The sequence below is a fragment of the Callospermophilus lateralis genome, chromosome 2 (assembly GCF_048772815.1).
Source record: "Callospermophilus lateralis isolate mCalLat2 chromosome 2, mCalLat2.hap1, whole genome shotgun sequence".
NCBI classification, from domain to species: Eukaryota; Metazoa; Chordata; class Mammalia; order Rodentia; family Sciuridae; genus Callospermophilus; species Callospermophilus lateralis.
In genome coordinates this window covers 165,997,014-166,023,753 of record NC_135306.1, presented here as the reverse complement: position 1 = coordinate 166,023,753, position 26,740 = coordinate 165,997,014, and the positions used below count along the sequence as shown (strand labels likewise).

The 26,740-nt window shown below is 37.1% G+C and overlaps 2 protein-coding genes, 1 non-coding gene and 1 pseudogene across 8 annotated transcripts in view; all 4 read left to right on the top strand.

Annotated features, from left to right (window-relative positions):
• The window catches only part of Pik3c2a (phosphatidylinositol-4-phosphate 3-kinase catalytic subunit type 2 alpha), a 113,940-nt gene extending 97,546 nt beyond the window's left edge, over window positions 1-16,394 (top strand). For 5 of the 6 annotated variants that reach the window (XM_076846955.2, XM_076846953.2, XM_076846954.2 and 2 more), the window contains 9 exons: window positions 98-254; window positions 971-1,080; window positions 3,582-3,789; window positions 5,139-5,263; window positions 7,066-7,183; window positions 7,273-7,345; window positions 7,652-7,761; window positions 7,849-7,974; window positions 13,234-16,394. In XM_076846955.2, coding sequence (XP_076703070.1) covers window positions 98-254; window positions 971-1,080; window positions 3,582-3,789; window positions 5,139-5,263; window positions 7,066-7,183; window positions 7,273-7,345; window positions 7,652-7,761; window positions 7,849-7,974; window positions 13,234-13,416 — 1,210 coding nt within the window. In that variant the 3' untranslated portion in view covers window positions 13,417-16,394. Of the gene's footprint in view, window positions 1-97; window positions 255-970; window positions 1,081-3,581; window positions 3,790-5,138; window positions 5,264-7,065; window positions 7,184-7,272; window positions 7,346-7,651; window positions 7,762-7,848; window positions 7,975-13,233 lie in introns of those variants that run through there. The other variant, XM_076846956.1, reaches the window with a different exon arrangement.
• LOC143391525 (cAMP-responsive element modulator-like) lies at window positions 10,098-10,696 on the top strand (annotated as a pseudogene).
• Window positions 16,395-22,810: 6,416 nt separating the features above from the next.
• Rps13 (ribosomal protein S13) lies at window positions 22,811-25,437 on the top strand. Its single transcript, XM_076844232.2, has 6 exons — window positions 22,811-22,870; window positions 23,016-23,064; window positions 23,241-23,319; window positions 24,078-24,247; window positions 24,749-24,849; window positions 25,360-25,437. The coding sequence occupies exons 1-6, from the start codon at window positions 22,848-22,850 to the stop codon at window positions 25,391-25,393; spliced, it is 456 nt and encodes a 151-aa protein (XP_076700347.1). The 5' UTR covers window positions 22,811-22,847; the 3' UTR covers window positions 25,394-25,437.
• Window positions 25,097-25,186, top strand: LOC143393321 (small nucleolar RNA SNORD14). Its single transcript, XR_013090608.1, has one exon. It is a non-coding gene; the product is annotated as a small nucleolar RNA SNORD14 (small nucleolar RNA).
• Window positions 25,438-26,740: the final 1,303 nt, after the last annotated feature.

Here is a 26,740-nt window from a genome sequence, read left to right as displayed (position 1 = left end):
ATGTCAAGGTCACTGAACTGTCATGTGTAACTAATTAAAACAAATAAAAAATTTAAAAAAAATAATAATATTCTGTGTGTTCTTTCATTTTAAACAGGGATCGAGCTCCTTTTGTGCTTACGTCTGATATGGCATATGTCATTAACGGGGGTGAAAAGCCAACCATTCGCTTCCAATTATTTGTGGACCTTTGCTGTCAGGCCTACAACTTGATAAGAAAGCAAACAAACCTCTTTCTTAACCTACTTTCACTGGTAACTCTGTTCTTTAAAAGCATTTAATTAATTTTCTATAAGTGCATTTGTGTTACAATACCTAAAAAAGGATATTTTGTGATTTTGGAATGAAGTTTACTATAGTCACAAATGTCAGCTTTATTATTAACTGAAATATTATAAAATTATAGCTATGTCAAATAAGCAAACATTTAAAAAATATTAGAGTATATCCTGTATGGCTCCATTTATGTAAAATGTAAGAGATAAGTCAACTGAATAGTGACCCAGAGAATGAGGAGAAGAAGTTAATAAAGCCTATGAGGAACATCTGGAAGCCTGGTGAATATTTTGTGTCTTGACCTGGGGTGTGTTCAGACTGTGAACATCATTAAGCTGTATGTACTTTTAGAATTTCTGTACTTTTGTGGATATGTATTATACTTAAGTAAAAGATGAAAAAAAAATAACCTATGCTATGATTATCTTGACTAAAATTGATGTGGTAGTAGAATCTGAGGCCTAAACAAAAAGAGGTCTGGATTTCATAACTTTTATTCATAAACATGCTTTGTGATTCATCAAGTCATTTGACTTCCTTTGCTTAGATTTTCTCATTTGTAAGAGAATCATTTAGGTCCCCTAAACAATAACAGATTTCTCAAAACTGTGATTATTTTTGTTTACTTTATTTCTAAATACTTGATCAGCAGAAAATTTAACTCACATAACTTTTTTTTTTTGTTCTCCTACAGATGATTCCTTCAGGGTTACCAGAACTTACAAGTGTTCAGGACTTGAAATATGTTAGAGATGCTCTTCAACCCCAAACCACAGATGCAGAAGCTACAATTTTTTTCACTAGGTATGGTATATTTAAGTATATTGTTGAAGACACCTATAATTTGGCTTTGATTTGTTTCACCTTTCTTTGTTTGTTTTGCATTGCTGAGGAATTGAACCCAGGGCCTCACACGTGCTAACAAGCCCTTTACCTTTTTAATTTACCTTTAAATTAAATATTATCTTTACCTAATTTAAACAAATACTATTTACCAAAAATCTGATTTAGAGAGAAAAATTATGATTCATAGTATTTAGCAAATAATAGGTGTCAAAGTTTATTTAAGCTGGGAAGGTAGCTCAGTGATAGAGCATAGGCCTACCATATGAGTCCCTGAGTAATCCTCAGCATTGCAAGCAAAAAAAAAAAAAAAAAAAAGTTACTGAAGTAATGTGGATGATTTGCAATAGTCTTTTAAAAATAATTTATCTCAAAATATGACCTCAAAGTTATTTAATGTATGAACCCAGTTGTAAAATTCTATTTATGAACTATTTCTAAGAAGCATGTTTCCTACAGGACCAAGTACCTCTTTCAGGTTTCTTTCTGAACTGATTTCTGTGCTAATCTGTTTTTCAGGATTCTACCTTAACAGTTCTCACAGGTACCCTAAGTGCTTAAAACAGCAAACTCTGGGACAATGCCCTTAGTAAACTATTACTGTGTGACATAGTACTTGAAACACATATGCCATTGGGGCATTTGATTGTATTATTATTGCCTTAAAAGCAGATCTTCCTGACAAATATGTTCTCAAAGTCTGGTAACCTGGTTGGTCACTGGGTACTGCTGCCACATCATCATAAAACCATACCGGGAAAGGACACATGAGGTCATGTTCTGTGCTCCCCCTTTCTCCAATTCCTGAGAATTGAACCCAGGAACATTCTACCTCTGAGCTACATTCCATGCCCAGACACAGTATCTAGGCTGGCCTCAAACTTTCAATCCTCCTGTCTTAGTCTCCCAAGTCACTGGGATTATAGTTATGTGCAGTCATTCCTGGCTGAGCTCACATTCTTTTCCCTCTTTTTTTTTTTTTTTCTTGCTTTCTTCCTCTTGGTGGAGAAGAGTTCTGTAACATTACCCTGGACTTCCCTAATCTTAGCAATCTGGGCCAAACTGAATTGAAGTGAGCTGACTATTGTATAGCCTTCTGAACAAATCCTGACAATTTAGGTATTGACTGGCTTTGTTTTATATTTTGAAAGAGATTCATTGGCTCCCCTAGGCAAGACTACAAAACAGGCATGCATTTGTCTATTTGGATTTCTATAACAAAATTGCCATTATTATTATCTCAGAGTTCAAGATCAAGAAGCCAGCTGACTAGGTTTATGAGGAGGATTCCCTTTGTAGATTGAAGATGACACTTTCTTGCTTTGTCCTTACATAGTTTGTGTGTGTGTATCTGTATGTCTGTGTGTCTCTCTCATCTTTTCCTATAAGGACACAGCTGTTGGATCAAGTCTTCACCCTAATGACCTTATTTAACTTTAATTACCTCCTTAAAGGCCCCATTTCCAAATATATTCACGGTGAGGTTGAGGTTTCAATATAGGAATTTTAGGGAACACAAACATTCAAGACCACAGCAAGGCAAAAACCTGTGTTGGAAGTTCTCATGCTTCTCTGATTCTCTTATTCTCTGGTTCCTTAACCCAGTTTCTGAATCTTATCTACTTATCTGAAATGTTTTATCCAGGCTTACTTTCCAAATTATCTCTGCCAAACTCTCCATTTTATCTTTTTTTCCTAAATGAGTGAAATTGTGATTATCCAAAAGAATCTGACACCAAATTCTACATTCTATTATTTGACATAATTTTTTAAATTTGGATTTTTATAATAAAATAGCAAAGTCATCTTTTTAGAATTATCTGTTATCATCTATTCCTAATAGCTCTTTAATTAGTCTTGTACCTCATAGGGCTCAGAAAAATAAGCTTGGTGTGGTGGCTCACATCTGTAAGGCTAGCCGCTTGGGAGACTGAGGCAGGAGGATTGAGAGTTCAGAACTAGCCTCAGCAACTTAGCGAGGTGCTAAGCAACTCAGTGAGATCCTGTCTCTAAATAAAATACAAAATGGAACTGGGGATGTGGCTCCAGTAGTCAAGTGCTCTTGAGTTCAATCCCTCCCCCAAAAAGCGTCATTTCTTTCTGGTGGTAAAAATTTTTTTGTTGCGGTGAGATATATTTTAACAGGTCTTTGGCCTAAAGAACACAGGGAATCCTTGGCAGAGTGAGAATTGGCTTAATATTTTAAAACAAATGAAAATGGCGGCTGGGGCTGTAGCTGAGGGGTAGAGTGCTTGCTTTGCATGCGTGAGGCATTGGTTTGATCCTCAGCACTACATAAAAACAGAAATCAACAAATAAAATAAAGGTATTGTGTCCATCTACAACTGAAAAATATTTTTAAAAAAGAAATGAAAGTGTTATCATATGATATTATGTTGAAAGAATTTAGCATATGTTTCCATGGAGATTTGCTGTTAACGTATTTTCTGATTATTTTGCAGGCTGATTGAATCAAGTTTGGGAAGCATTGCCACAAAGTTTAATTTCTTCATTCACAATCTTGCTCAGCTACGTTTTTCTGGTCTTCCTTCTAATGATGAGCCCATCCTTTCATTTTCACCCAAAACATACTCTTTTAGACAAGATGGTCGAATCAAGGAAGTCTCTGTTTTCACATATCATAAGAAATACAACCCCGATAAACACTATGTAAGTTTGTGCATGCATTATTGTTGTCCTTCATATGCCCTTCTGTTAGAATTCCAAGGATTTGTTCTGTTCATTCTCATATCATCCATGGGTGGTCCAAAAATAAATGTATCTAAAACATCCCTAATTTTTTGTGGTATTTATATGGTATTTATTGGTATTTTGACATTTATTTCTTGTTAAAGGTGCTTTAAAATTATGAGGGCTAAAAGAGTAATGTTATTCTGCTTTCTCGTTCCTTCATTTTTTTTCAGAGGTAAATTTTGCTAATTATAACATTTTAAGCAATATAAATCAAATCAAAAAGTTTAAAGCTCCCATTCTACCCTCTAATAAAGTATTATAGCACACACAGCTACACAATTTGTTTTTAAATAAAAATAGAATTTTTTACCCACTTGAGAATATATGTGATATATTATACATGATATAATATACATTATCATCTGTAGTGTTTTCACCCTTGTGCTAAATTTATTTATTTATGTATTCATTCACTCAATTTTGTGGTGCTGAAGGTCAGATCCAATGCTTTGTGTCGATGTAAGCACTGCCACTGACTTAACATACCCACTTCTTGTGTTAATGTTTTTATCTCTCAGCACTCAGTTTTTAAATTTTTTTGATGAATTGGTAGGTTTTAGAAATTCATTATTTTAACCATCTTATTGACTAGTACTTTTTTCCTTATGATTTATCATGGCACCTTTAATTCTAGTTTATATAAATGCTTATCCTGAATTTATTTCTGGATTTCTATGGATATATCTACTTCTCTGTACTGGTATTATACTCTTTAAGGTACTGTATAACATAATAGTTTAAATGTTCATCACCCACCCCATAGTTGTTTTATTTTCCTTTTTCCTATTTGCTTTCTTAAATTAACTTACTTTTTACCATTTTTACTGGAAATGCACTAACTTTATAGATTTGGAAAGGAAATTTGTTACATTTAATCCTGTAAATAAAATGGCTTTTACTTTCAAGTTCTTATTTATATACCTCACAATGGTTATGGTCACCAGTTTTTTCCCCCCTAGTACTGGGAATTGATCCCAGGGGCACTCTAACATAGGGTTTCCATAAGTTACCCAGATTGGCCTTGAGCTTCTCAATCCTCCTTCCTCAGCCTCCCAAGTACTTGGGATTATAGGCTAGCACTGCCATGTTCTGCTATTATCACTCTTAGAATGCAGTTTATGTACTATAAATACAATGACATATTTGCTATTTCTTGTTGTTGGCATATTTTACCAATAAAAGCACTCAGACTATGAATTTCTTTTTCTGTCAGGAAAGGAAGTTTCTTATAAATTTAATCTACTTGTTGTGTGATTTCTTCTCAGATTTATGTAGTCCGAATTTTGAGAGAAGGACAGCTTGAACCATCATTTGTATTCCGGACATTTGACGAGTTTCAGGAACTTCACAATAAGCTCAGTATTATTTTTCCACTCTGGAAGTTACCTGGGTATGTTCCCATTCTTGTATAAATTAATTCTTTTTTGTAGGAAACAATTTTTCTCAAATGTAGCTAAAAGCTTTATGTTAGCACTTAGATACTATAGACAGTATCTGGCTTATTTTCTTTTGTATCACGAGAGCCTAATACAGAACTTGACATAGACAAGGAGCTGTAAGTTTTTGTTGAATGAAAAAAAAGGTCTATGTAATCAAGATTTTTTTTAATAGATACACACAATACCTTTATTTAATTTATTTATTTGTGGTGCTGGGGATTGAACCCAGGGCCTTGTGCATGTGAGGCAAGCACTCTACCAACTGAGCTGTATCCCCAACCCTAACCAAGATCTTAAAATATGGAATTTTCCAAACTCCTAATTTTAGTTGAAGCTTTTGACTTTGTTGTTTCTTACAATAGCAAGCAACAGAAGATAATTTGTAATATTATCTTGCTGAATCACTACAAAGATAATCATGGGCCATACTGAGCTCCTGATAACTAACAAACTAAAAAAGATATCACTAAAACTGTTAATCATAATCTTAGGGCTTAGTTTTGTATCTGATACCCTTTGGAAACCCAGTTTTACGGTGGCTTAATGAACAGATTTCTTGTGTCAAGTTGTTCAGATTCTTTTCAGACTAAATTTCTAAAGTAACAAAGAGGCAAAGTGGTATTAGTACCTGATTTAGGCCCTGTCATTATTTGGGGATTCTATTGATGCTTACAATGGCTGTGGTTGATTAAGTAATGATTCTTTCAGAGATCAGATTTGATAAATATTTGTGAATGATTAAAGTTGAGAAGAAATAGTAGAAAATGAAAATGGCTTATTGAATTGTACTTTGAAGGTAAATTACAGAAAAAAATACTATATAACTGTTTAAGAATCCACTTTTATCCTGAAGTATGTAAAAAAGTAGCAGGGCATGATATTGCACATCTGTAATCCCAGCAATTCGCAAGGCTGAGGCAGGAGAATTTCAAGTTTGAGGATAGCCTCAGCAACTTAGTGAGACCCTGTCTCAAAAATAAAATTTAAGCCAGGAACAGTGACACTCATTTATCCTACCAGCTCAAGAGGCTGAGGCAGAAGGATCTCAAGTTCAAAGCCAGCCTCAGCAAAAGTGAGGTGCTAAGCAACTCAGTGAGATCTTATCTCTAAATAAAATACAAAATAGGGCTAGGAATATGGCCCAGTGGTTGAGTGCCCCTGAGTTCAATCTCTGGTACCCCAAAAAATAAAATTAAAATAAAATTTTAAAAGCTGAGGATATAATTCAGTGATAAAGTGCCCTTGGGTGTAGTCCCCATAGGGCGGGGCGGCAGGGGAGGAGAAAAAGAAAAAGAAGTATGTAAAAAAGCATATTTGTAAGGAAGCATTGTACTTGATTCTATAAATATTTCCAGATCAAATATTTTTAATATTATTTTTTAGTTTTAGGTGAACATAATATCTTTATTTTATTTTTATGTGGTGCTGAAAATCGAACCCAGTGCCTCATGCATTCTAGGCAAATGTGCTACCACTTGAACCACATCCCCAGCCCCCAGATCAAATAATTTTAATTCCACTTTTGTTTTTTTGTACTGGGGATTGAACTCAGGCATTCAACCATTGAGCCACATCCCCAGCCCTAATTTGTATTTTATTTAGAAACAGGGCCTCACTGAGTTGCTTAGCGCCTTGCTAAATTGCTGAAGCTGGCTTTGATCTTTGGATCTTCCGCCTCCTGAGCTGCTGGAATTACAGGCATGTGCCACTTACACCTGGCAAATTCCACATTTTATTTTATTTTATTTTATAGTTTTCCTAATAGGATGGTTCTAGGAAGAACACACATAAAAGATGTAGCAGCCAAGAGGAAAGTTGAGTTGAACAGTTATTTACAGAACTTGATGAGTGCTTCAACAGATGTAGCAGAGGTAAGCTTCCTATGTAATAAGTGATAACATAATAATATATCCTTTGTGCCCCATAAAACTAATTAATCTTTTTTTCTCTTCAATCTTAGTGTGATCTTGTTTGTACTTTTTTCCACCCTTTAATTCGTGATGAGAAAGCTGAAGGAATAGCTAGGTCTGCAGGTGAGATTACTTTTTTCCCTTTGTTGGTAATTCATGACCTGCAAATCTAACTTCTCAGTGAATGTGGTAGAGTGACAGGTGGTCTGCTGGTCCATGAGAATGGGAAGAGAGTATTCTTTTTAAGTCGGTCTACTTCTGGAAAAAGTTAACTTTCCAAACAGTGACCTACCAGGTTCTTTACTTTCCTTCACTGTATGTCTCCCCAACCCACATGCAGAGGTTCTGGAAGTAAAGCAAAATTGTTTTGTTGAAGCTTAAACCACTGCAAGTAAGATAAAATAAGGAGAAAAATATTTGTATTTTCAGGTGCAGGTCCCTTCAGTCCTACTCCAGGCCAAATAGGAGGAGCAGTGAAGTTATCTGTCTCTTACCGAAATGGCACTCTGTTCATCATGGTGATGCACATCAAAGATCTTGTGAGTGATCACAAATAATGATGGTTATAGAAGAAATTGATGCCTTAGTAGAAAGCATTACTGTTAAGGGACTGCTTTTCTTTATAGGTTACTGAAGATGGGGCTGATCCAAATCCATATGTCAAAACATACCTACTTCCAGATACCCACAAGACATCCAAACGTAAAACCAAAATTTCACGAAAAACTAGGAATCCAACGTTCAATGAAATGGTAGGTTAAAATCATTTCTAAAAATTTCCTAGATTTGTTATTTTTGAGATTTAAATTTTAAGATATTTTAAATGTAAAAATTTTAGGTATCGGGCTGGGGTTGTGGCTCAGTGGTAGAGTGCTTGGCTAGCACGTGTGAGGTACGGGGTTCAATTCTCAGCATCACATGTAAATAAATGAATAAAATAAAGGTCATCAACAACTAAAAATTTAAAAAAAAAGATTTTAAGGCGCTGAGGCTATGACTCAGCAGTAGCGCACTTGCCTGGCATGTGTGAAGTACTGGGTTCGATTCTCAGCACCACATATAAATAAATAAAGGTTTCTCAACAACTTTATTTTATTTTATTTTTAAAGAGAGAAAGAGATTATTTTTTAGTTTTCGGCAGACATAACATCTTTGTTTGTATGTGGTGCTGAGGATCGAACCTGGGCCGCACGCATGCCAGGCGAGCGCGCTACCGCTTAAGCCACATCCCCAGCCCCAATCAACAACTTCAAAATATTAGGTATTAACAGTCCAGTGGTATTTAACAAAGTCAAGTCTGATAGAGTCCTTATCACAGAACCTTAGCTTTTAAAAAAACAGAAGGTTGGGGCTGAGGTTCAGTGGTAGAGGGCTTACCTAGCATGTGTGAGGCCCTGGGTTTCAATTCCCTAACACTGCTAAGAAAAGAAAAGATGTTGAGAGTCCATGATTCAATTTCCCTTCCAATGCATGAACCTCCTCTAAAATATTCTCAAGCAGTGGTTCTTCATTGCTTTTGTGTTTAAATACTTCTCAGTTATCTAGTTTGTCCTGGGCAACTACCAACTTTAAGATTTGTTTTGTGGTACTAGGATTGAACCAAAGGACTCATGCATGCTAAGTACTCAGTGTACCATAAGGCCACATTCTTTTTTTTTTTTTTTTTTTTTTTTTAATATTTATTTTTTAGGGGCTGGGGATGTGGCTCAAGTGGTAACGCACTCACCTGGCATGCGTGCGGCCCGATTTTGATCCTCAGCACCACATACAAACAAAGATGTTGTGTCCGCCGAAAACTAAAAAATAAATAAATATTTAAAAATATATATTTATTTTTTAGCTGTAGTTGGACACAATATCTTTATTTTATTTATTTATTTTTATGTGATGCTGAGGATTGAACCCAGGGCCTCATACATGCTAGGTGAATGCTCTACTGCTGAACCACAATCCAAGCCCATAGAGCCACATTCTTAACCCCTTAGATTACTTTTTATACTGAGCTGAAATCTTTTTTTTTAAAATAATATTTATTTTTTAGTTTTTGGTGGACACAACATCTTTATTTATTTTTTTTTATTTGTATGTGGTGCTAAGGATCGAACCCAGTGCCCCCCGTATGCCAGGCGAGCATGCTACCGCTTGAGCCACATCCCCAGCCCTGAGCTGAAGTCTTGATGCTGTATATCACCTGTGGAATCTTAGTTATACCTCTTGGAGCCACAGAAAACTACTCCTTTCTTCCTTCTTCATGGCAGCCCTTCAGATAATTGGAGTTCAAATGCTCCTCCTAGTAAAACATTTTCAGTATTCTCTCCTTCATCTGATAGGTTATAGTTTTAAAATAATTCTCCTTTGAATCTCATTTAATTTGGTGCTAGACATTGAACCAGTATACTAACAAGCACATACTCTATCACTGAACTATGTTCCCAGCCCCTTAGAATGTGTTTGAATCTCTCTCAGTAACCCTCTTAATATAGAGTGCTCAAAATCAAAAGCTGTAGGCCGGTCACAGTGCAGCATTCCTGTAAACCCAGCAACTCAGGAGACTGAGATAGGAGGATCTCGAGTTCAACGCCAGCCTCAGCAACTTAGCAAGGCCCTAAACAACTTAGAGAGACCCCGTCCTAAAATAAAACATAAAAAGGGTTGGGGATATGGCTCAGTGGTTAAGTGCCCCTAAGTTCAATCACTGGTACCACAAGAAGGAAAAGAAAGCAGTAAGAAAATCATCAGCTAACAGTATGGAGCATAACTGTCATCAGCTGGCTATCAGACTAGCACGGGGCAATACATTGCTATAGCCCAAGGTGGAACAATCCAGATTTCTAATCCAGGATCTGATGGTATTCAGGGACTACAGGCATTAACAATGACAAATTCAGGAGCTTCTCCACCAGGTGCTACAATTGTACAGTATGCAGCACAATCAGCTGATGGCACACAGCAGTTCTTTGTCCCAGGCAGCCAGGTTGTTGTTCAAGAATTTAAGGAAGGGAAGAAGAAGAAGGGAAATAACATTTGCTGAATGCCTACCATGTGCCAGGCACTGTGCTAGACACTTTGACATACATTACAGGGTTTATTCTGCCACAGGTGACATGCCCACTTATCAGATCCGAGCTCCTCCTACAGCTTTGCCACAGGGTGTAGTGATGGCTGCCTCACCAGGAAGTTTGCACAGTCCCCAGCAACTAGCAGAAGAAGCAACACGTAAACGAGAGCTGAGGCTAATGAAAAACAGGGAAGCTGCCCGGGAGTGTCGCAGGAAGAAGAAAGAATATGTCAAATGTCTTAAATCGTGTGGCTGTGCTTGAAAACCAAAACAAGACCCTCATTGAGGAACTCAAGGCCCTCAAAGATCTTTATTGCCATAAAGCAGAGTAACTGTCTTTGACTTGGACCTTGTTTACTCTAAACTCTAATCAAGGCAGGCGTTGCACCAGTTCTACTAATTGCCATGTGGACTTGTGGAAGGGACATACCTTTATTTGATATCCTAAAAGGTCCATCAGATCCAAATTCACCCCAAATGTTAACGCCTGAAGCAAGAAAGGCATTAAAAATCATTGAAACATATATGGAAAATATGCATTTGGATAGAATTGATATAAGTTTGCCTTTATTATTTATTGTACTACCAACAAAAAATATTCCTACAGGAGTATTTTGGCAAGAAGGTCCATTATTATGGATACATTTATCTTATTCTCCTAACACTATTCTTACTAGGTATCCTGAGGCTGTAGGACAATTAATACTCAAAGGAATAAAAGCAGCAAAGGGAGTGTTTGGAATTTCTCCCAATAAAATTATTACTCCATATACTATGAATCAAATTGATGAGTTAGCTAATGAGTTAAATACTTGGGCAATAATCATGTGCAAATCTAATGTTTCATTTGATAACCACTTACCATCTAATCCTTTATTGTCTTTTTGGTCATTGCATCCTGTAATTTTTCCAAAAATGACAAGAAAAACACCTATCGGGAATGCTCCAAATATATTCACTGATGGATCAAATAATGGTACAGCAGCAATAGTTACACCTGATCAAACTAACTTTATTTTTAGTACCACACAAGCCAAACAAAACAGCTCCTCAGGAAAAAAACCTCAGAGCCCAACTACTACCACCGGCTTCCCAGGAGCCACACTCCCCCACCACCAGCCTCCACACCTCCCACAATCCTCTTCCTCTTGAGGCCGATTGGCTGGGTCGCATGGGCGGAGCCAAAAAGTCCCCCAATGAGCGGCTCCGTGGCCTGAAAGGGCAGGGAAACAGCCCAATGAGCTTCACCGCAGAGGAGCCAATCAGCTAGATGTTGCTGGGGCCGCTGTGAGCCAATCATCAGCTGGCAGTCTGAAAGTTTGCTGGGGCCCCTTTGGCTGTGGCTCTCAACAACTGTGACTTAGATGAGATACTTGTGGTCAACTAATAAGTTCACTGACCTCTTAGATCTGCTGAAGTCCCTCTACCTTGCCCTTTTATTTAACCACTTCTTTTGTATAAATCACATTATTTTTATACATTAATGTTACTTCTATACAGAAGTGTCTGGATAGCTATAGGAAGGAAATCTGAATTTCATCATGGTTATAAATTAAAACCTAAGGGGCTGGGGATGTGGCTCAAGCGGTAGCGCGCTCGCCTGGCATGCGTGCGGCCTGGGTTTGATCCTCAGCACCACATACAAACAAAGATGTTGTGCCTGCTGATAACTAAAAAATAAATATTAAAAAAAAATTCTCTCTATACCCCTCTCTCTCTCTCTCTCTTAAAAAAAAAAAAAAAAAAAAAAAAAAAAAAAAAAAAACTAAGAAGATGCTTTCTCTTTAAAAACATATTCAGTCCTTGCCAAAGACCTATTGGTATTATTCTCAGAAAAGTAGTACTTTTCCTAGTTAGTGTTGTACTGTCAAGAAAATGAAATGTGGGGGCTGGGGATGTGGCTCAAGCGGTAGCGCGCTTGCCTGGCATGGGTTCGATCCTCAGCACCACATACAAAGATGTTGTGTCTGCCGAAAACTAAGAAACATAAATATTAAAAAATTCATTCTCTCTCTCTCTCTCTCTCTCTCTCTCTCTCTCTCTCTCTCTCTTTAAAAAAAAAAAAAGAAAATGAAATGTGGACAGTTTTTTTTAAGTTGTTTTAGCCAATTAATGAGAATTATGATTAAAGAGATGTTTCTTGAATGTATGGTGAGGCTTTATGGAAAAATTAAAATTTGAAATGTTGTGATGAGAATTTGGTATAGAATTAGCTTCGCAGCACTCTAGGTTTGCTGTAAACTACAGTTTTACTAAAAGTTCATACTTAATTATGAGAAATTCATATTGAATTATGAAAAATTATAACTTCATGGTACATAGATTCTACAGAAAAAAGATAACAAAAAGAAAATTCTAGCCAGTCACAATGGTACATGCCTGTAATCCCAGCTACTCAAGAGGCTGAGGCAGTTCAAGATAAGCCTCAGCAGTTTAATAAGTAGTACTTTTCCTAATTAGTGTTTAATAAGTCAAAAGATAAAGGGCTGGGTAGAGCACTTGCCTAGCATGCCCAAGGCCCTATGTTCAACTGCATTACTACCCACAGCAAAAAAATTTCCCTCTGTTTTTGAAAAATAATTGTTAATTATGTTATCCCTCCCAAGTTTCTCCTTTTTTCCTCTTTTCTCATGTATTAGATCATCTTAAGGTAACTGCCATGTAATATCTCTTCCCTTCCCCATCACCTCCATCTCAGAAAAAAACATATTTCGAGTTTTTATTTTTTAGACAACCAGTGGGATTGGTCCTGCTTTAAACATCTCTTTTATCAAACATTCACAGGAATAATAATGCAACCCAAGACTCCTGAAATAGAAAATGTGCTTCTGAAATATTGAGGCAAACCATATCATCATGATGTCATTCATTATTCACATTTTGCTGAAAGTATTCCAAGAAATCAAAAATGTTAATATGTAATTTTACTTTTTCTTTTTATCCTTTGCTGTAGCTTGTGTACAATGGATATAGCAAAGAAACCCTAAGACAAAGAGAACTTCAATTGAGTGTACTCAGTGCAGAATCTCTACGGGAGAATTTTTTCTTGGGTGGAATAACTCTGCCTTTGAAAGATTTCAACTTGAGCAAAGAAACAGTTAAATGGTATCAGCTGACTGCAGCAACTTACTTGTAATCTAGTGAATTTCTCAGATTTGGAAGCAAGAAGAGTTATAAATGTGTGTATACATGAATGCACGAAGATTTGTGAACTTTGTATAGTATTTTTATACTTGTGCAAAAATTATAAAGTTAAATATACTTACTGTATTTTAACACATCAGTTGGACCAATAGTCTGGTAACTAAATTTTATAAAAAATTTCAGGAAGCCATTACTGTTTTAAAGTCATTTAAAATGTTACAAATCCTAACCTTGATAAGTCCTGAAAAAGACTTTTGAAGTAGTACTATATCAGTTCAGCCATCTATTTTGCATTGTTTCCTATACAGACATAGTACATTTGTTTTTCTGTTATGCACCTTTTACAGCTTTTACCACTGTTGAAGTTCACAAACACCAAAGTAATGAAAAGATGCAGAATGTTACTGTAAAATGCAGCTGCTATTTGTAGGGCTGAAAAGCAAAGCACAAATAATAGATAACTATGTTAAGAACTACTAAGTAGTTTATAGAAAATAGAAGTTTTTTATTCATTTGTTAAAGCCTTTTTCAGAATAAGTGCCAATTGCTGAAGTTGTAAATAATGGTGCCTTACTTAACTTTATATGCATCACTGGCACTTAATTTCTGATTTTTTTCCTGACTTGATAAATAACAAGTAATTTTCCAACACTTTTAGTTTATTAAGGACAAAACATTATGTACATTTACTGATGTTTTTCCCCAAAAAAAACATAATTTTCTTTGCTTCTGTTGTGTTACTTATTTTAACTGTCAATCCATTTAAGTTTTCATTGCCCAGTACTGAATAAGATTCGTTGATATACTTGTATAATAAATTCTATCATTCCATTATAATCCTACACTTACCTCCTTGAGGTGTAAATTGAACCTGGATAATTTCACTTCCATATATATTTACTTTGTCATTAAACAAGTGAAAATCGTCCACTCCTGTGCCCATTCCTGTTTGCGTTAGAACTCCGTGAGAAGGATAGACTCTTTACAAAAAGAAACCAGACAAAGATTGTAGGGTCCAAACATCTTTATGACAGTTCATCTTATAAATTGACATTTGTAAACATTGTATGTTCACATATAAGAATTATTTTCCATCATACAATGAGATTCAGAATCATAAGGGACAGAAATGAAATTATTACACTATAACCATTAAGTATAACACTCATTTTTTTACTATTCACCTTCAGACATAATTTTGTTTAGATAAATACGTATATGTAATAACTTTAATGGTTAGAATGGAAATACAGATACTTTTTAAAATGGTAACAGAGATGTAGCAATCTGGTCCTTCTGAGAAAACTGACAAAATATGCAGTAAAGAGTATCAAAGAGAGAAAAGACAATCTCTAATTCAGTTGTCCAGAACAGAATTTTTATAAAGTATGCAAATGTTTAATATGAATGATACCTACAGAGCAGAAATAAACATTTTAAAATAACAAACTTGAAATTTTTGGTGCCTAACACTAATGATCTGTTTGTAGCTTAGTGGAAAAGTGCTTGCCTAGCACGCACAAGGCCCTGGGTTTTATCCCCAGCATCCCACCCTCCCCACAAAAAATAATTTGTTGGAAAACTCACGAGTATGATTTTCTATGTCAATTTAAAAATGTTAAAATGTGTTGTATATTTACTAAGTTAATTAAAATGCAGATAAAAGCACCACTGTTTGCTTTTTCCACGTACAGTTAACATTTCCTTGAAGTGTGTAAAAAGTTTTGTAAATGTAGTGTAGCACTAGAAATTTTCACTTAAGCTTTTGAGACCTAATTCCATTCCATGAGTTGTCAATTAGTACTGTTAAAAAAAATGCTAATATCTTGTCAAAAGGTATTTTTTATTGGACTTAATATTGACTGCTTTTTTTGCACTCTGTCACAGCAGTGTCTTTTAAGCACAAATAGAACTAGAAAATGTGATGTCACTTTTCAATTACAAGAAATCTGAATTCATATCTAAAAGTGTATATTATGATTAATATTGTACAGTTAAAGCGTTCAGAATGATGGTCATATTTTCTCTTAATTTAACTCATTTTGTGCCTTCTTTGGTCATGAAAACACCTATATTTTAATATAAGTTATTTCTTTGTGAAATGCTAAGCTTCAGCCCATACCAAAAAACAAACAAAAAACAAGAAAAGAAAAAGGAGGGGAGTCTCTTTGCACTACTACTACCATCAATTCTAAATTAGTTGAAATTTTTAAAGTCTAAACAAACTAGCAAAGACACTAATTTGCATAATGACAATATTTTATAATTTATTGAGTAAAAATAATTCTGCTGCATGTAAGTCTTGTACCAGAAGAAATCTTTCTTCTTGCATTTTGGGATCTGAAGATTATAGTTCATCCCAAGAACCTATTATTTTCTCTGCTGAGGAACCCAGTGTAGAACTGGCACTGAAGTTTTCATTACTGCCTTATATGAATCTCTAAATACTTAAATGTTAAGGCATGTATGATCTTTGATAAAGTATTCCTTTTTTCAAATTCAGGTTGTATAAAAGTTTCAAAATCTTGCCTTAAATTGTTTAACTGTTCTTTCTAGAATTCAAGTTTGTGTCATTTAAAAAAGAAACACTTTTGATAAACTTAGGGTCAAAAAGGATTGAAGCCCCACTATTATAATACATAGATTTACTTATATGCTGTTTCACTAGCAGTGCAAATATGAATAAATTTAACTAATCTCATCTATATAAGAACCAAATACTTTAATTATATTAGGATAGTGAAGAAAGATGTATAATATTTTTATTAATACTTTGAATATATTCAATTGAATATATTGAATGTGACTTCATAACTGTACTATGATTATATTAAAATATTTCTGGAATAAGGAAACTGCTGCTGTTTCTTATTGATATCATATTTTGATTTCAAACTTTTGAGCTCACTGTTGGTATTTTTTGCTTCTCATCTAGTTCAGTAATCTTGGAATTTTAGAATGGGCCTATCATTTTCCTGGAAAATAAAGTCTGACTTTTGTGTGTGATTCTTTGAAGCTCAGATTGCTACACTTTGCTATAGCCCTCATTACCATTTCTTAGATGTGAAATGCTTCTCAGCATTGTCCCCATCGAAGAATAAAAGGAGTAAGATTTATTCAAGTGTGAAGAATAGAAACAACTCTTGCAGAGCCAAGAGGGGACTCAATAGTGGTCTGAGTGTGCTAGTCTGGGATTTAGGTCAACACTATTGGTCTTAAATGCCAATCAGAGTTTGGAAAAGCAGTAATGCTACTCTGTGACTTCTGAATCTGAACTTCCATTCAGGTGTCTGCCCCACTTTTGTTTTCTAGACCTTGGTCAGGAAGTGGGAAGTTGAGGTGGTAGGATCATGGATGCTTGGAGGTTCCCGCTGTGGTGCTGTGTGGAGTGGGCATATGGACCAGAAAAGGTCCAAGCTGCCACAGTGTAACAGGTTGGTGATTCCTGGTTTGCCTCAGCCCTGGCTTGCCGTACCTGAGATCCACACTGGCATGGTGGGCTCTGCCTAGCCATGGCCTGTGCTCCAGCCCACTCAAGCCTCCTCTCTGCAGCTCCTCCTGGATGGCTTCATACCTCGCTCTAAAGAAGTGACCCTAACTACTATTAGGGAAAAAGGATGATACCACCTTAGGCTGAAAAGGGACACAGTGTCCTTCTACAGAAATATGGCTATTGTACTCCCATCACTGCCCTAGATTGGATTTTTCTTCTAGGATTCCATTTATATAATGTGTAGTTGGATAGACTCTAGGTGAGAAGAAATAAATTTTACAAGAAGAATCAGTAAACGTAGGCCAAACATTAAGTATCATAACACAGGAGCTAAGAAGGGAAGAGTCCATGTTCATATCATATAAAGTAATATTATAGCGGTGTGGGAAAAGCCATCCCACCCTTTAGGAAGTATATATTTTGACATATACCAATGCAACATTATGAGAAGAATTGCAAAGATATGGGCTAATCAGAATGTCCTCTGTTGTTGTTTTTGTTTTGGTACCAGGGATTGAGCCCAGGGGCACTTGACCACTGAGTCACATCTCAAGCCCTTTTTATTTTGAGAAAGGGTCTTGCTAAATTGCTAAGACTGGCTTTGAACTTGTAATCCTCCTGCCTCAGCCTCCCAAGTTTCTGAGATTTCAGAAATTCTAAACACCTGGTTTAGAATTTCTTTATCATTACTTACCTGCAAATGCAGGTGGCCCTCAGGTACTTTTGCACAGAAATTTCATCCTTTAATGGTTCACAGGAACATTGGTTGGTGTTTTCCTCTCTGGGCCTGTTGATTGTCAGGGTCTTTTTCTGAACTGAAAGGCTTAAATTGAAAATGACTAATCTATGAATCAATCCCATTTACCTTTACTGCTCAGGGAGCCATTTTTCCCCATCCTCCAACTGGTTTCAGGCCAACCTTGGGTACGTAAAAATATATCAGGTGCTGCTTCTTCAGGGTATGAGGGTCAAAGGAATCCCAGTGGTTCAAAATGTAATTTATTTTTTTTAATTAGAGCTTTATTGTTATATATAGTAGTTGGTTCATGCTGATAAACTCACACATGGAATTAAGTTTCAGTTCATGATCCCTCTTCTAACCCCCCTTTTCCCTCCCATCCTCCCTCCACTCTCCTGTTGTCTTTACTAGACTTCCTTATGCTCATCTATTTATTTATATTTGATTGATTCTTTTTATTTATGCATAAAAGTGAAATCCCCTGTGGTATATTTATATATGCACATAGCATAATTTTTAAGGAATTTATTCTGCATTGTCTTCCCTTATTCATCCCTCAACTCTGGCTCTCAATCTCCTCCTTCTACATTACTGGTGTTCCCTTTACCTTTATGATATCCCATTCTTATTTCCTTTATCAAAATGCACCTCAAAGGAGAACTTGTGCCAGAGAGTATTAACCATCCTTCTGAAGAGTGCTCCACATTAGGTATCAAATAATGAAACCAGAGTTTGAGACAAAACTCAATTCTCCTCTTCTGTTGGCAGGTGAAATCTGTGTGTCAGGCCTCTGCAAATAAGGGTGTTTTAGTGTTAGCAGCTAATCACAGCAGGGAATGCCTACCAGGGTCAGCCCTTAGGGTCACAGCTAGCAAAGCCCAATTCTCCTCCACTACCATTGAGTGGCAAGTTGCAGTTCTTAATGTGGGCTCTTCCCTCCAGTGTTGCAATAGACTGTAGCAGCTCACTGCCAACTTCTTTCCAGGTTCTGGTCACACAAATATGAAGAATGAAATTCACAAGACAATGGAAAGCAAGAATGAAAAGAATAGGATATATTCAATTGTGAAGAATAGAAACAGGATTCTTGGAGAGACTAACTAATAGGGAACCCAATAGCAGGTTTAGCAGGTTACCAGAAATGTATACCTAGAGTCACTGGCCTTTGGTAATTTATTTAAAATATTAAGTAGCCAAGTAAACAGTCACATTCTAGATATATCTACAGAATTGAAAAATGTGAATTCTCCTATACCTTCATCCTGGAATCTCAGCATGAGGCCATGGTTCATTGACCTTGGGGTAAGTTTATTATATACACTTTAAATATATACAAAAGTAGACAAGAGTATAATAAACTCCATGAATCAATTCATCACACAGCTTCAACAATTATTAGCACTAACCCTGTTTGATCTACATTAACTAAACATGTGTCTAGAAGTAGAAACATTTTTATTTTATTTGGGATACTTAAATCTGTGGATCAGTAATTTTCCTCAATTCTGTGTATTTGGTAGTATCATCTATCATTGAAATTTTTAAATTTTTTTTTTAAATTCTCCTTTTGTTTTCCATGTCTTTTTTTTTTTTTTTTTTTTTTTTTTTTGTACCAAGGATTGAACCCAAGGGCACTTACACCACTAAGTTACATCCCCAGCTCTTTTTTATTTTTTTATTTTGAGACAGGGTCTCACTAAATTGCTTAGAGCCTAAAATGTTGAAGCTGGCCTGATAAACTCATACATGTCTCAGCCTCCTGAACTGCTCTTCCATGTGGTTGTAACTTCTTGCCAAATTCCCCCAACCTCTCTTTTTTTCCCTCCTCCTTCCTCTCTCCCTTCCTCCTTTTCCTCCCCACTTTTTTTTTTTTTTTTAATATTCATTATTTAGGTGTAGATGGACACAACACAATGCCTTTATTTTTATGTGGTGCTGAGGATTGAACCGGGGTCCCGCCCATGCTAGGGGAGCGCTCCACTGCTGAGCCACAATCCCAGCCCACATTTTTTGGTCGGTGCTACATTCTCAATATATTTAATCTAACTTCTTTTCCATTTCACTACTTCTATTAAGTATTAAATTTTGGTGGTTGTATTCTTTGTTTTAATAACAGCTGTTTTGGGGACTGGGGCTATAGCTCAGTGGTAGAGCATTTGCCTGGCATGAGTGAGTCACTGGGTTCGATCCTCAGCACCACATAAACATAAGTAAATAAAATAAAGGTATTGTGCCATCTACAACTAAAAGAGTTTAAGGAAAAAAAAAAAAAGAGAACAGCTGTTATTTTTGCATGATGATCCAAGAAACAGACTGCCAACATCGTTCAACGGGGAAAGAAAAGGTTTTTCAGCAAATGGTGCTGGGACAACTGAATGACCACATGCAAAAGAATGAGGAGGATTTTTACCTCATACCACATATAAAAATGAATTCAAGGATGGGCATAGTGATCCACAACTGTAATCCCAGCAACTCGGGAGGCTGAGGCAGGAGGATCACAGGTTCAAAGCCTGCCTTAGCAATTTAGTGAGGCTGTAAGCAATCTAGTGAGATCCTGTCTCAAAATAAAAAATAAAAACGGACATTGCTCAGTGGTTAAGTACCCTTCCGTTCGTTCAATTTCTGGTGTTAATGTCCCCTATGCCAGTCCAATAAGAGGACACTACTTTGAGAAAAAAGAAAAAGCCTTATTGCTTTTCTAGTAAAGGAGAAACACTTGGGGACTCCTGTCCCAAAGGATGTGATTCTGCCCCTCAGCAGGAACAGGGGGCTTTTAAAGACATGACTCAAAAGCTACATTCCATGTATTCTCTGTCGGAAGTTGTAATTCACTTGTTAATTTGGGAGATACTCATTTCTGAGATCTGGTACCATCCCCAAAATCTGAATTACTTCATTCCTATGGTTGGTGTATACTCAGGGACAGATAACTCTGCCTAGGATGGGGAAGAAAATAATCCTGTTTCCCCTGAGATTAAGGAGGAGGAGAGAGGAAGGGAAAGAAACATGTTCATTTTAGAAATAAATTGCGGATGGGCTGGGGATGTGGCTTAAGCGGTAGCGCGCTTGCCTGGCATGCAGGCGGCCCGGGTTCGATCCTCAGCACCACATACAAACAATGATGTTGTGTCCGCCGAAAACTAAAAACTAAATAAATATCTAAAATTAAAAAAAAAAAAAAAAGAAAGAAAAAAAAGAAATAAATTGTGGTGACAGAGCAGCAAGAGATACAGTCAAAGCATAAAGTGAACCACTGTTACAAATATCTGAAAACCAAACTTGAGATCTTGGAGAATAGTATTTAGGCAGTAGCAACAGCAGGAGAAAAAGTTCTAAAAGAAACATGTTACCTTGCAGGATTAGAAAGGAGTGTGGCTGGAGTGTTTGGAATTGGGTGGAGAGTGGTAAGACATAAAAAGACAAAAAAAAAAAAAAAAATCTGATTTACAACATTAAAAGATCACTTACTGCTAGGTTGAGTATGGATTGTGTTTAAAGCAGGGAAGAACACGAGTAAAAGCACAGTGAGAACAGCATTTAGTTGCCAGATCAGAAATGAAGGCTGCTAGGGTATAGGGTTCTAGTGGAAATGAAGGGAAGAGAATGGATTCATGATATATTTTTTGTGATGTGCTGAGATGATTATCTTACAGAAAGAAGAGGAAAAATGTGTATGTATTTTTAGCAAATGGACTAAGTGTTGAAAGGAAGGAGTATAGAGTGGTAGCTAGAGGTAGGGACTGAGAATTAGAGCCAAGTTTGAGATACCTATCTATTTAGGCTAAAAATGTAAATGTGGTGAATTATAAGAATACATCTTTGCTAGGGAAAAAATTACCCAAAGAAATTATCCAGTTTGAAGTCCCTAATGTTTTGGAGGGGGAAAAAAAAAAAATATATATATATATATATATTTTTGCTGAATATATATATATATATATTCAGCAAATAGGGATAGGTTGAAATAGTGAGGGTGGACGTTTTTAGTACCTAGAGATTTTTTTTTTTTTTTTTGGTACGGAATCTAACCCAGGGGGCTCTTTACCACTGAGCTACATCCCCAGCCCTTTTATTTTTGGAAAGAGTCTAAGTTGCTAAATTGCTGAAGTTGGCCTTGAACTTGTATCAGTCTCCTGAGTCTCTGGGATTCCAAGAGTGCATCACTGGGCCCAGAATCACGTAGAGTATTTTTAAACCTCTCACTAATCACTTTAAACTTGTCGACAGGAATTTGTTTTTAACTAAGCTTCCTCATTTCCAGGATCATGGTTTGGGTTTTGTTGTTTTGAACAAAGTTACTTCATTGGCCCACTTTTTAAACGCATTGTGTACAAGCACTGGTTCAGTCTTAGAACTTCTTAAGTGGTGGAAGATCTGCTTTCCTTAGAGCTGCTTTTCCCAAGAAGTTCAAGGGCCTCATTTTCATATTCATCTTCCCGGATCTGGCAATCTTTTCATTCCTGCCCGCCAGCTGTCACTCACTTGGATAAGCGGCTCAGCAAGGCTTTGCCTAACCCGCTTCTCCGCCAGCCAAGCTCCCTGCAGGCGGTCGTAGGGAAAAGAGCTGCTGAGGACCTTCGTCCTTCGAATATTCGGTTTGGTCCTTTACTGTCAGTGGTCTCTCCCGAGACTAGATCAGCATCTAAAGAAGTGGAAGCACTTGACAGGGCGGCGGCTGCCAACCATTCCAGTCCAGCATTCACAACACAGTATTGTTATGTGAATAACAATTCACAGTATTGAGCCCTTGAATGAAAAGATGGGGCAGCCTTTAAAGGAATGAAGAGGGACGATGCAAAGGAGCGCTGGTGAAGGAATGAACCCTCTGTTATGGCTGAGCCCTGCAGCTCTATCTAAGCTCTCCCCACTCCTGCCCAGTATTTGAACGTGTACGAGTTGGGCGCTGGCAGCACGGAACTTTGATTTACTCAATTTCCCGCTCTGGCTGCAAAACAGCCCATACTACGCTGGTCACTGGGCTGTGTCTTGCTGTCTCAGACGCGGCCGCTTACGCACGCCGAAATGCATTCTGGGATATGTAGTCACGCCGTCGCCGGTGGCTGTGAAGCGTAGACACGCTCTCTCCCTGCGAGGAAGCGGGGACGTATGAGGTCACTTCCTGCGTGCGGGGTGATTTCCTGCGGCGTTTCCACCCTCACTCTCTTTTTGGTCCTTGACTGCCGCCATCATGGGTCGCATGCATGCTCCCGGGTGAGCGCGTGGCTTGGAGTCGGATTGCGGAATTGGGTCTCAGGGATAGGGGAGAGGAGAGAGAGTGGGCTGCAGTTTGAGGGGATGATGTTCTGGGGTGCTGTGGCACGGGCCGCCTTCTCACCCCGTCTGCTTCTCTCCCCAGGAAGGGCCTGTCCCAGTCGGCTCTGCCCTATCGCCGCAGCGTCCCCACCGTAAGTAGCACTGGGGACTGGGGAGAAGGTGGGGAGGAGAGTGGAATTCGTTCCTCGAGGGAGGCGACTCCGGGGTGTGGAGACGTGTGCACAAGTCTTGAGGGTGGAGGGGGCCACCGTGCTTCGGCGCCATCCATCGTTTCTCATCCTAAGGCCGTTTTTTGTTGCATAAATAGTGGTTGAAGTTGACATCTGACGACGTGAAGGAGCAGATTTACAAACTGGCTAAGAAGGGTCTGACTCCCTCACAGATCGGTGAGTGTGTTCGTGTCTAATGCATACTCTGTGGCCTTTTTTGACTTGTAGAAAAAGGTTCCTGCGCAAATATGCCTCATACGTGCCCTTAAAATAATTTACCCGCTTTTCGGACTTTACTTTTTGTTGAGTTTTCAAGTTAAAATCTGATGGCAGTATTTTGAAGTAAATGTTAATAATTTTTTCTATTTTACACTTGCAGAAGCTGAGGCATGGTGTAGCTAAAAAACTCTTCAAATCTTATAACTATAAAGGGAGAAATTGTAACTGGCTACACAGTGTGTTTGACACACTTCATTGCAAGTGCCAGATATTTTCCTGCTATGTTTTGGGTTCTGAGGAAATTAAAAAGGCAAAATATCTTACTTTATAGAGATTATAATCTAGTGGAAGTATGACATACTAAAAGAACATTTAATATACTATTAGGTGATCATAAGTAACAAGATAAAAGAAATGATGTTTGTAAAACCAAATGGATTTATATGTGTGTTCAGCTGTATTCCAGCAAACTCAACTATGATGATGGTCTTTCAACATTTTGCAGTTTCCACCAGGAAGGTTTCCCTTGGTGTTAGGCAAACCTTCTTTGGATGTCTGCATGATCTTTGCATGCTTTCTCATATTGGTTTCTGTGATTTATCAAAGTAGACCCCAGCTTAGAGATAGGAAGGTGACTTGCCTTCTGAACCTAATCCTAATGTGCATTTAGCATTTGGTATTTGTTGGAAGTTACATCATGTGATTCTCTTTTTTAGGTGTGATACTGAGGGACTCACATGGTGTTGCACAAGTACGTTTTGTGACTGGCAATAAGATCTTGAGAATCCTGAAGTCCAAAGGACTTGCCCCTGATCTTCCTGAGGATCTCTATCATTTAATTAAGAAAGCAGTTGCTGTTCGAAAGCATCTTGAGAGGAATAGAAAGGTAAGAGAGTAAATAAAATCTGTTACTAAGTAGACTTGCTTATACAAACTTACTTTAGTGAGTATGCATCTGATTTGAATTATTTAAGGTGACTTAGGACACAAAGTTAGGCAGGATTACAGTTACTTTTAAGTAAAAATCTGCCAGATATTTTTTCCCCCTCCCCTCCCTCAAAAATATTGGTGGGCTTTTTTTTTTTTTTTTTTTATGTTTACTTTGGTATTGGTGCTTAACCTTTGAGCCAAGTCCTCAGTCCTTTTTATTATTTTGATAGGGTCTTGCCAAGTTGCTGGGGTTTGCTTTGAATATAGAATCCCCTGCCTCAGCCTCCCGGATTGCTGGGATTACATGCATGCACCACCACACCTGGCTCAGCTGTGATTTTAGTACAAGGATATTGGGATAACTTTTCATTAAAGAAAGTGCATGGCAGCTCTACGTTCCTTTGTGAAATTAATTATTTGCACTAGTTTTCTTAATTGTACTGAATTTTATTTTTAGGATAAGGATGCTAAATTCCGCCTGATTCTGATAGAGAGCCGAATTCACCGATTGGCTCGGTATTATAAGACCAAGCGGGTCCTTCCCCCAAATTGGAAATAGTAAGTATCTATCCTTCGTTGACTGGAATCAGCCTGATAATAAAGATTCTAGCTCTTAGAGCTGGGGATATAATATAGCACAGTTGGTAGATATTTATAAAGACAAATAGAGGGCCACAGTTTACAGGCTTCTTGCTTTGGACCATGAGTAAGTCCTTTGTCTCCCCTTGTTTTGAGATAGGAATAATAATTCCATTTCACACTTCTTCAAGGTTTTTAATGTAGTTTTGATTTTTGCATGAATTGCTCACTATGATGATTGCTATCCAACATTCGCAGTTTCCACCAGAAAGGTTTTTCCTCATGTTGGCCATTCCTTCCTTGGATGTCTGAGTGAGCATTGTTATTCATTATGCTTGAGCACAATGAGCTTATTTTGGAAGTCAGTTTGGTGCATTTATTTGGGTTTATTTTGGCTGTTTTGAAATAGTCTCATTAACAGTGAGAGTCTGAATAGATACTGAGGACCAATATTAATCCTCATTTTCTCTTCCCTTTTTTCCTTTTCAGTGAGTCATCCACAGCCTCTGCCCTGGTGGCATAAATTTATGTATGTACTCAAACAATAAAAGCATTGTTTAACTAAAAGTATGTTTTGTATTTCTTTCTCTGAAGAAAAAGAAAATCCAGAAACTATTATGTTTCAGTGATTATTATGTGTTGATCTTGTTGTTGTTGTTGACTTTATTATAGGAAAGTTTGTTAGCTTAGTATTATGATTCCACAGGAACAGAGTGATGGCATCCATGTATCTCATTCTTTCACTGGCTCCTTAAACTAATTGAGCAGCTTGTAACCTGATAGTTGATGCTATATATGTACAGAAGAACTAAAAGAGACCAGGAAGTAAGGACTGTTTATTTTTATTGATTATCAATTTTTTTTTTAACTACTGAGCTATATTCTTAGCCCTTTTTATTATGAAATGGGGTCCTGCTAAGTTACCCAGCCTGACCTCCAACATATAATTATGTGTCAGCCTTCCCAGTAGCTGGGTTACAGGCATGTGCTACAGTACTTGGGTCAGAGTATTTAGTTTACCTAATCCTTAATAATGTACATAGATGTTAAAAGAGGCAAGTATCAGTTGGGGACAGTGGCATATACTACTGTCATGTATAACTAAAAAGTACAAATAAGAAAAAGAAAAAATAAGAAGGGCTAGGTATATAGCTCAATGGTAGAGTGCCTTTGGGTTTGATCCTTAGTACTAGGTGGGGCTGGGGAGAGGTACATCTCAGAAACTCCAGTGAGTTTTTTGAGATTATGAGACAGAATGACAAATGGCATGTCTGGATATTATTAAAAATTCAGAAAAAGCAAAAGGTAGTTATAGACTGAATCAGTATTGCATTTGTATGTACCACCTTTTTTCTAAGTTTACCACTTAAATAATAATATTTAATAGTTTTGGTTTTTAACAGCAGCAGTTGAAATTTATCACTTGAATAATAGAAATTTAAATAAAAAGTTTAACAAGTTTAGATTTCAATCTTTAAGAAATTCTTTTAGTTAGGTCTGTTACTGCAACAAATTTAAGGATGCTGAACATGAAGAAAGTGACCCATCCAAGTATTTAGGAACTACAGGTGCATTTGTTGCTACATTACTTAGTAGCCTTTTACTTCAGCATTACTCTAAGCACTAATAAAAATTGTTCAGATCAGTAGGTGAAACTCCATGTTTTCAAGAAACCAATGTCATAACTTAGCATTGAGAGCCTGGATAGTGCTAGCTGCAGGTACAGATCTCCAAGTCTTGTGGGTTCTCATGTAGTGTTGACATATCCATCATTTTGTGCCTAGGTATGAGAACTATTTCACTTTCCCTAAGGGGTTCACAAAGAAGACAAACAGGTTTGGAAAGCATCCATCAGTGTACTGCCTTTTTG

Bases quoted from the DNA above. Each gene is read 5' to 3' on its own strand.
- Rps13 (XM_076844232.2), top strand. From the start codon at position 22,848: ATGGGTCGCATGCATGCTCCCGG. The intron at 23,065-23,240 runs GTAAGTAGCACT...TTGCATAAATAG, and splicing joins ATCGCCGCAGCGTCCCCACC to TGGTTGAAGTTGACATCTGA. The intron at 23,320-24,077 runs GTGAGTGTGTTC...TCTCTTTTTTAG, and splicing joins TCTGACTCCCTCACAGATCG to GTGTGATACTGAGGGACTCA.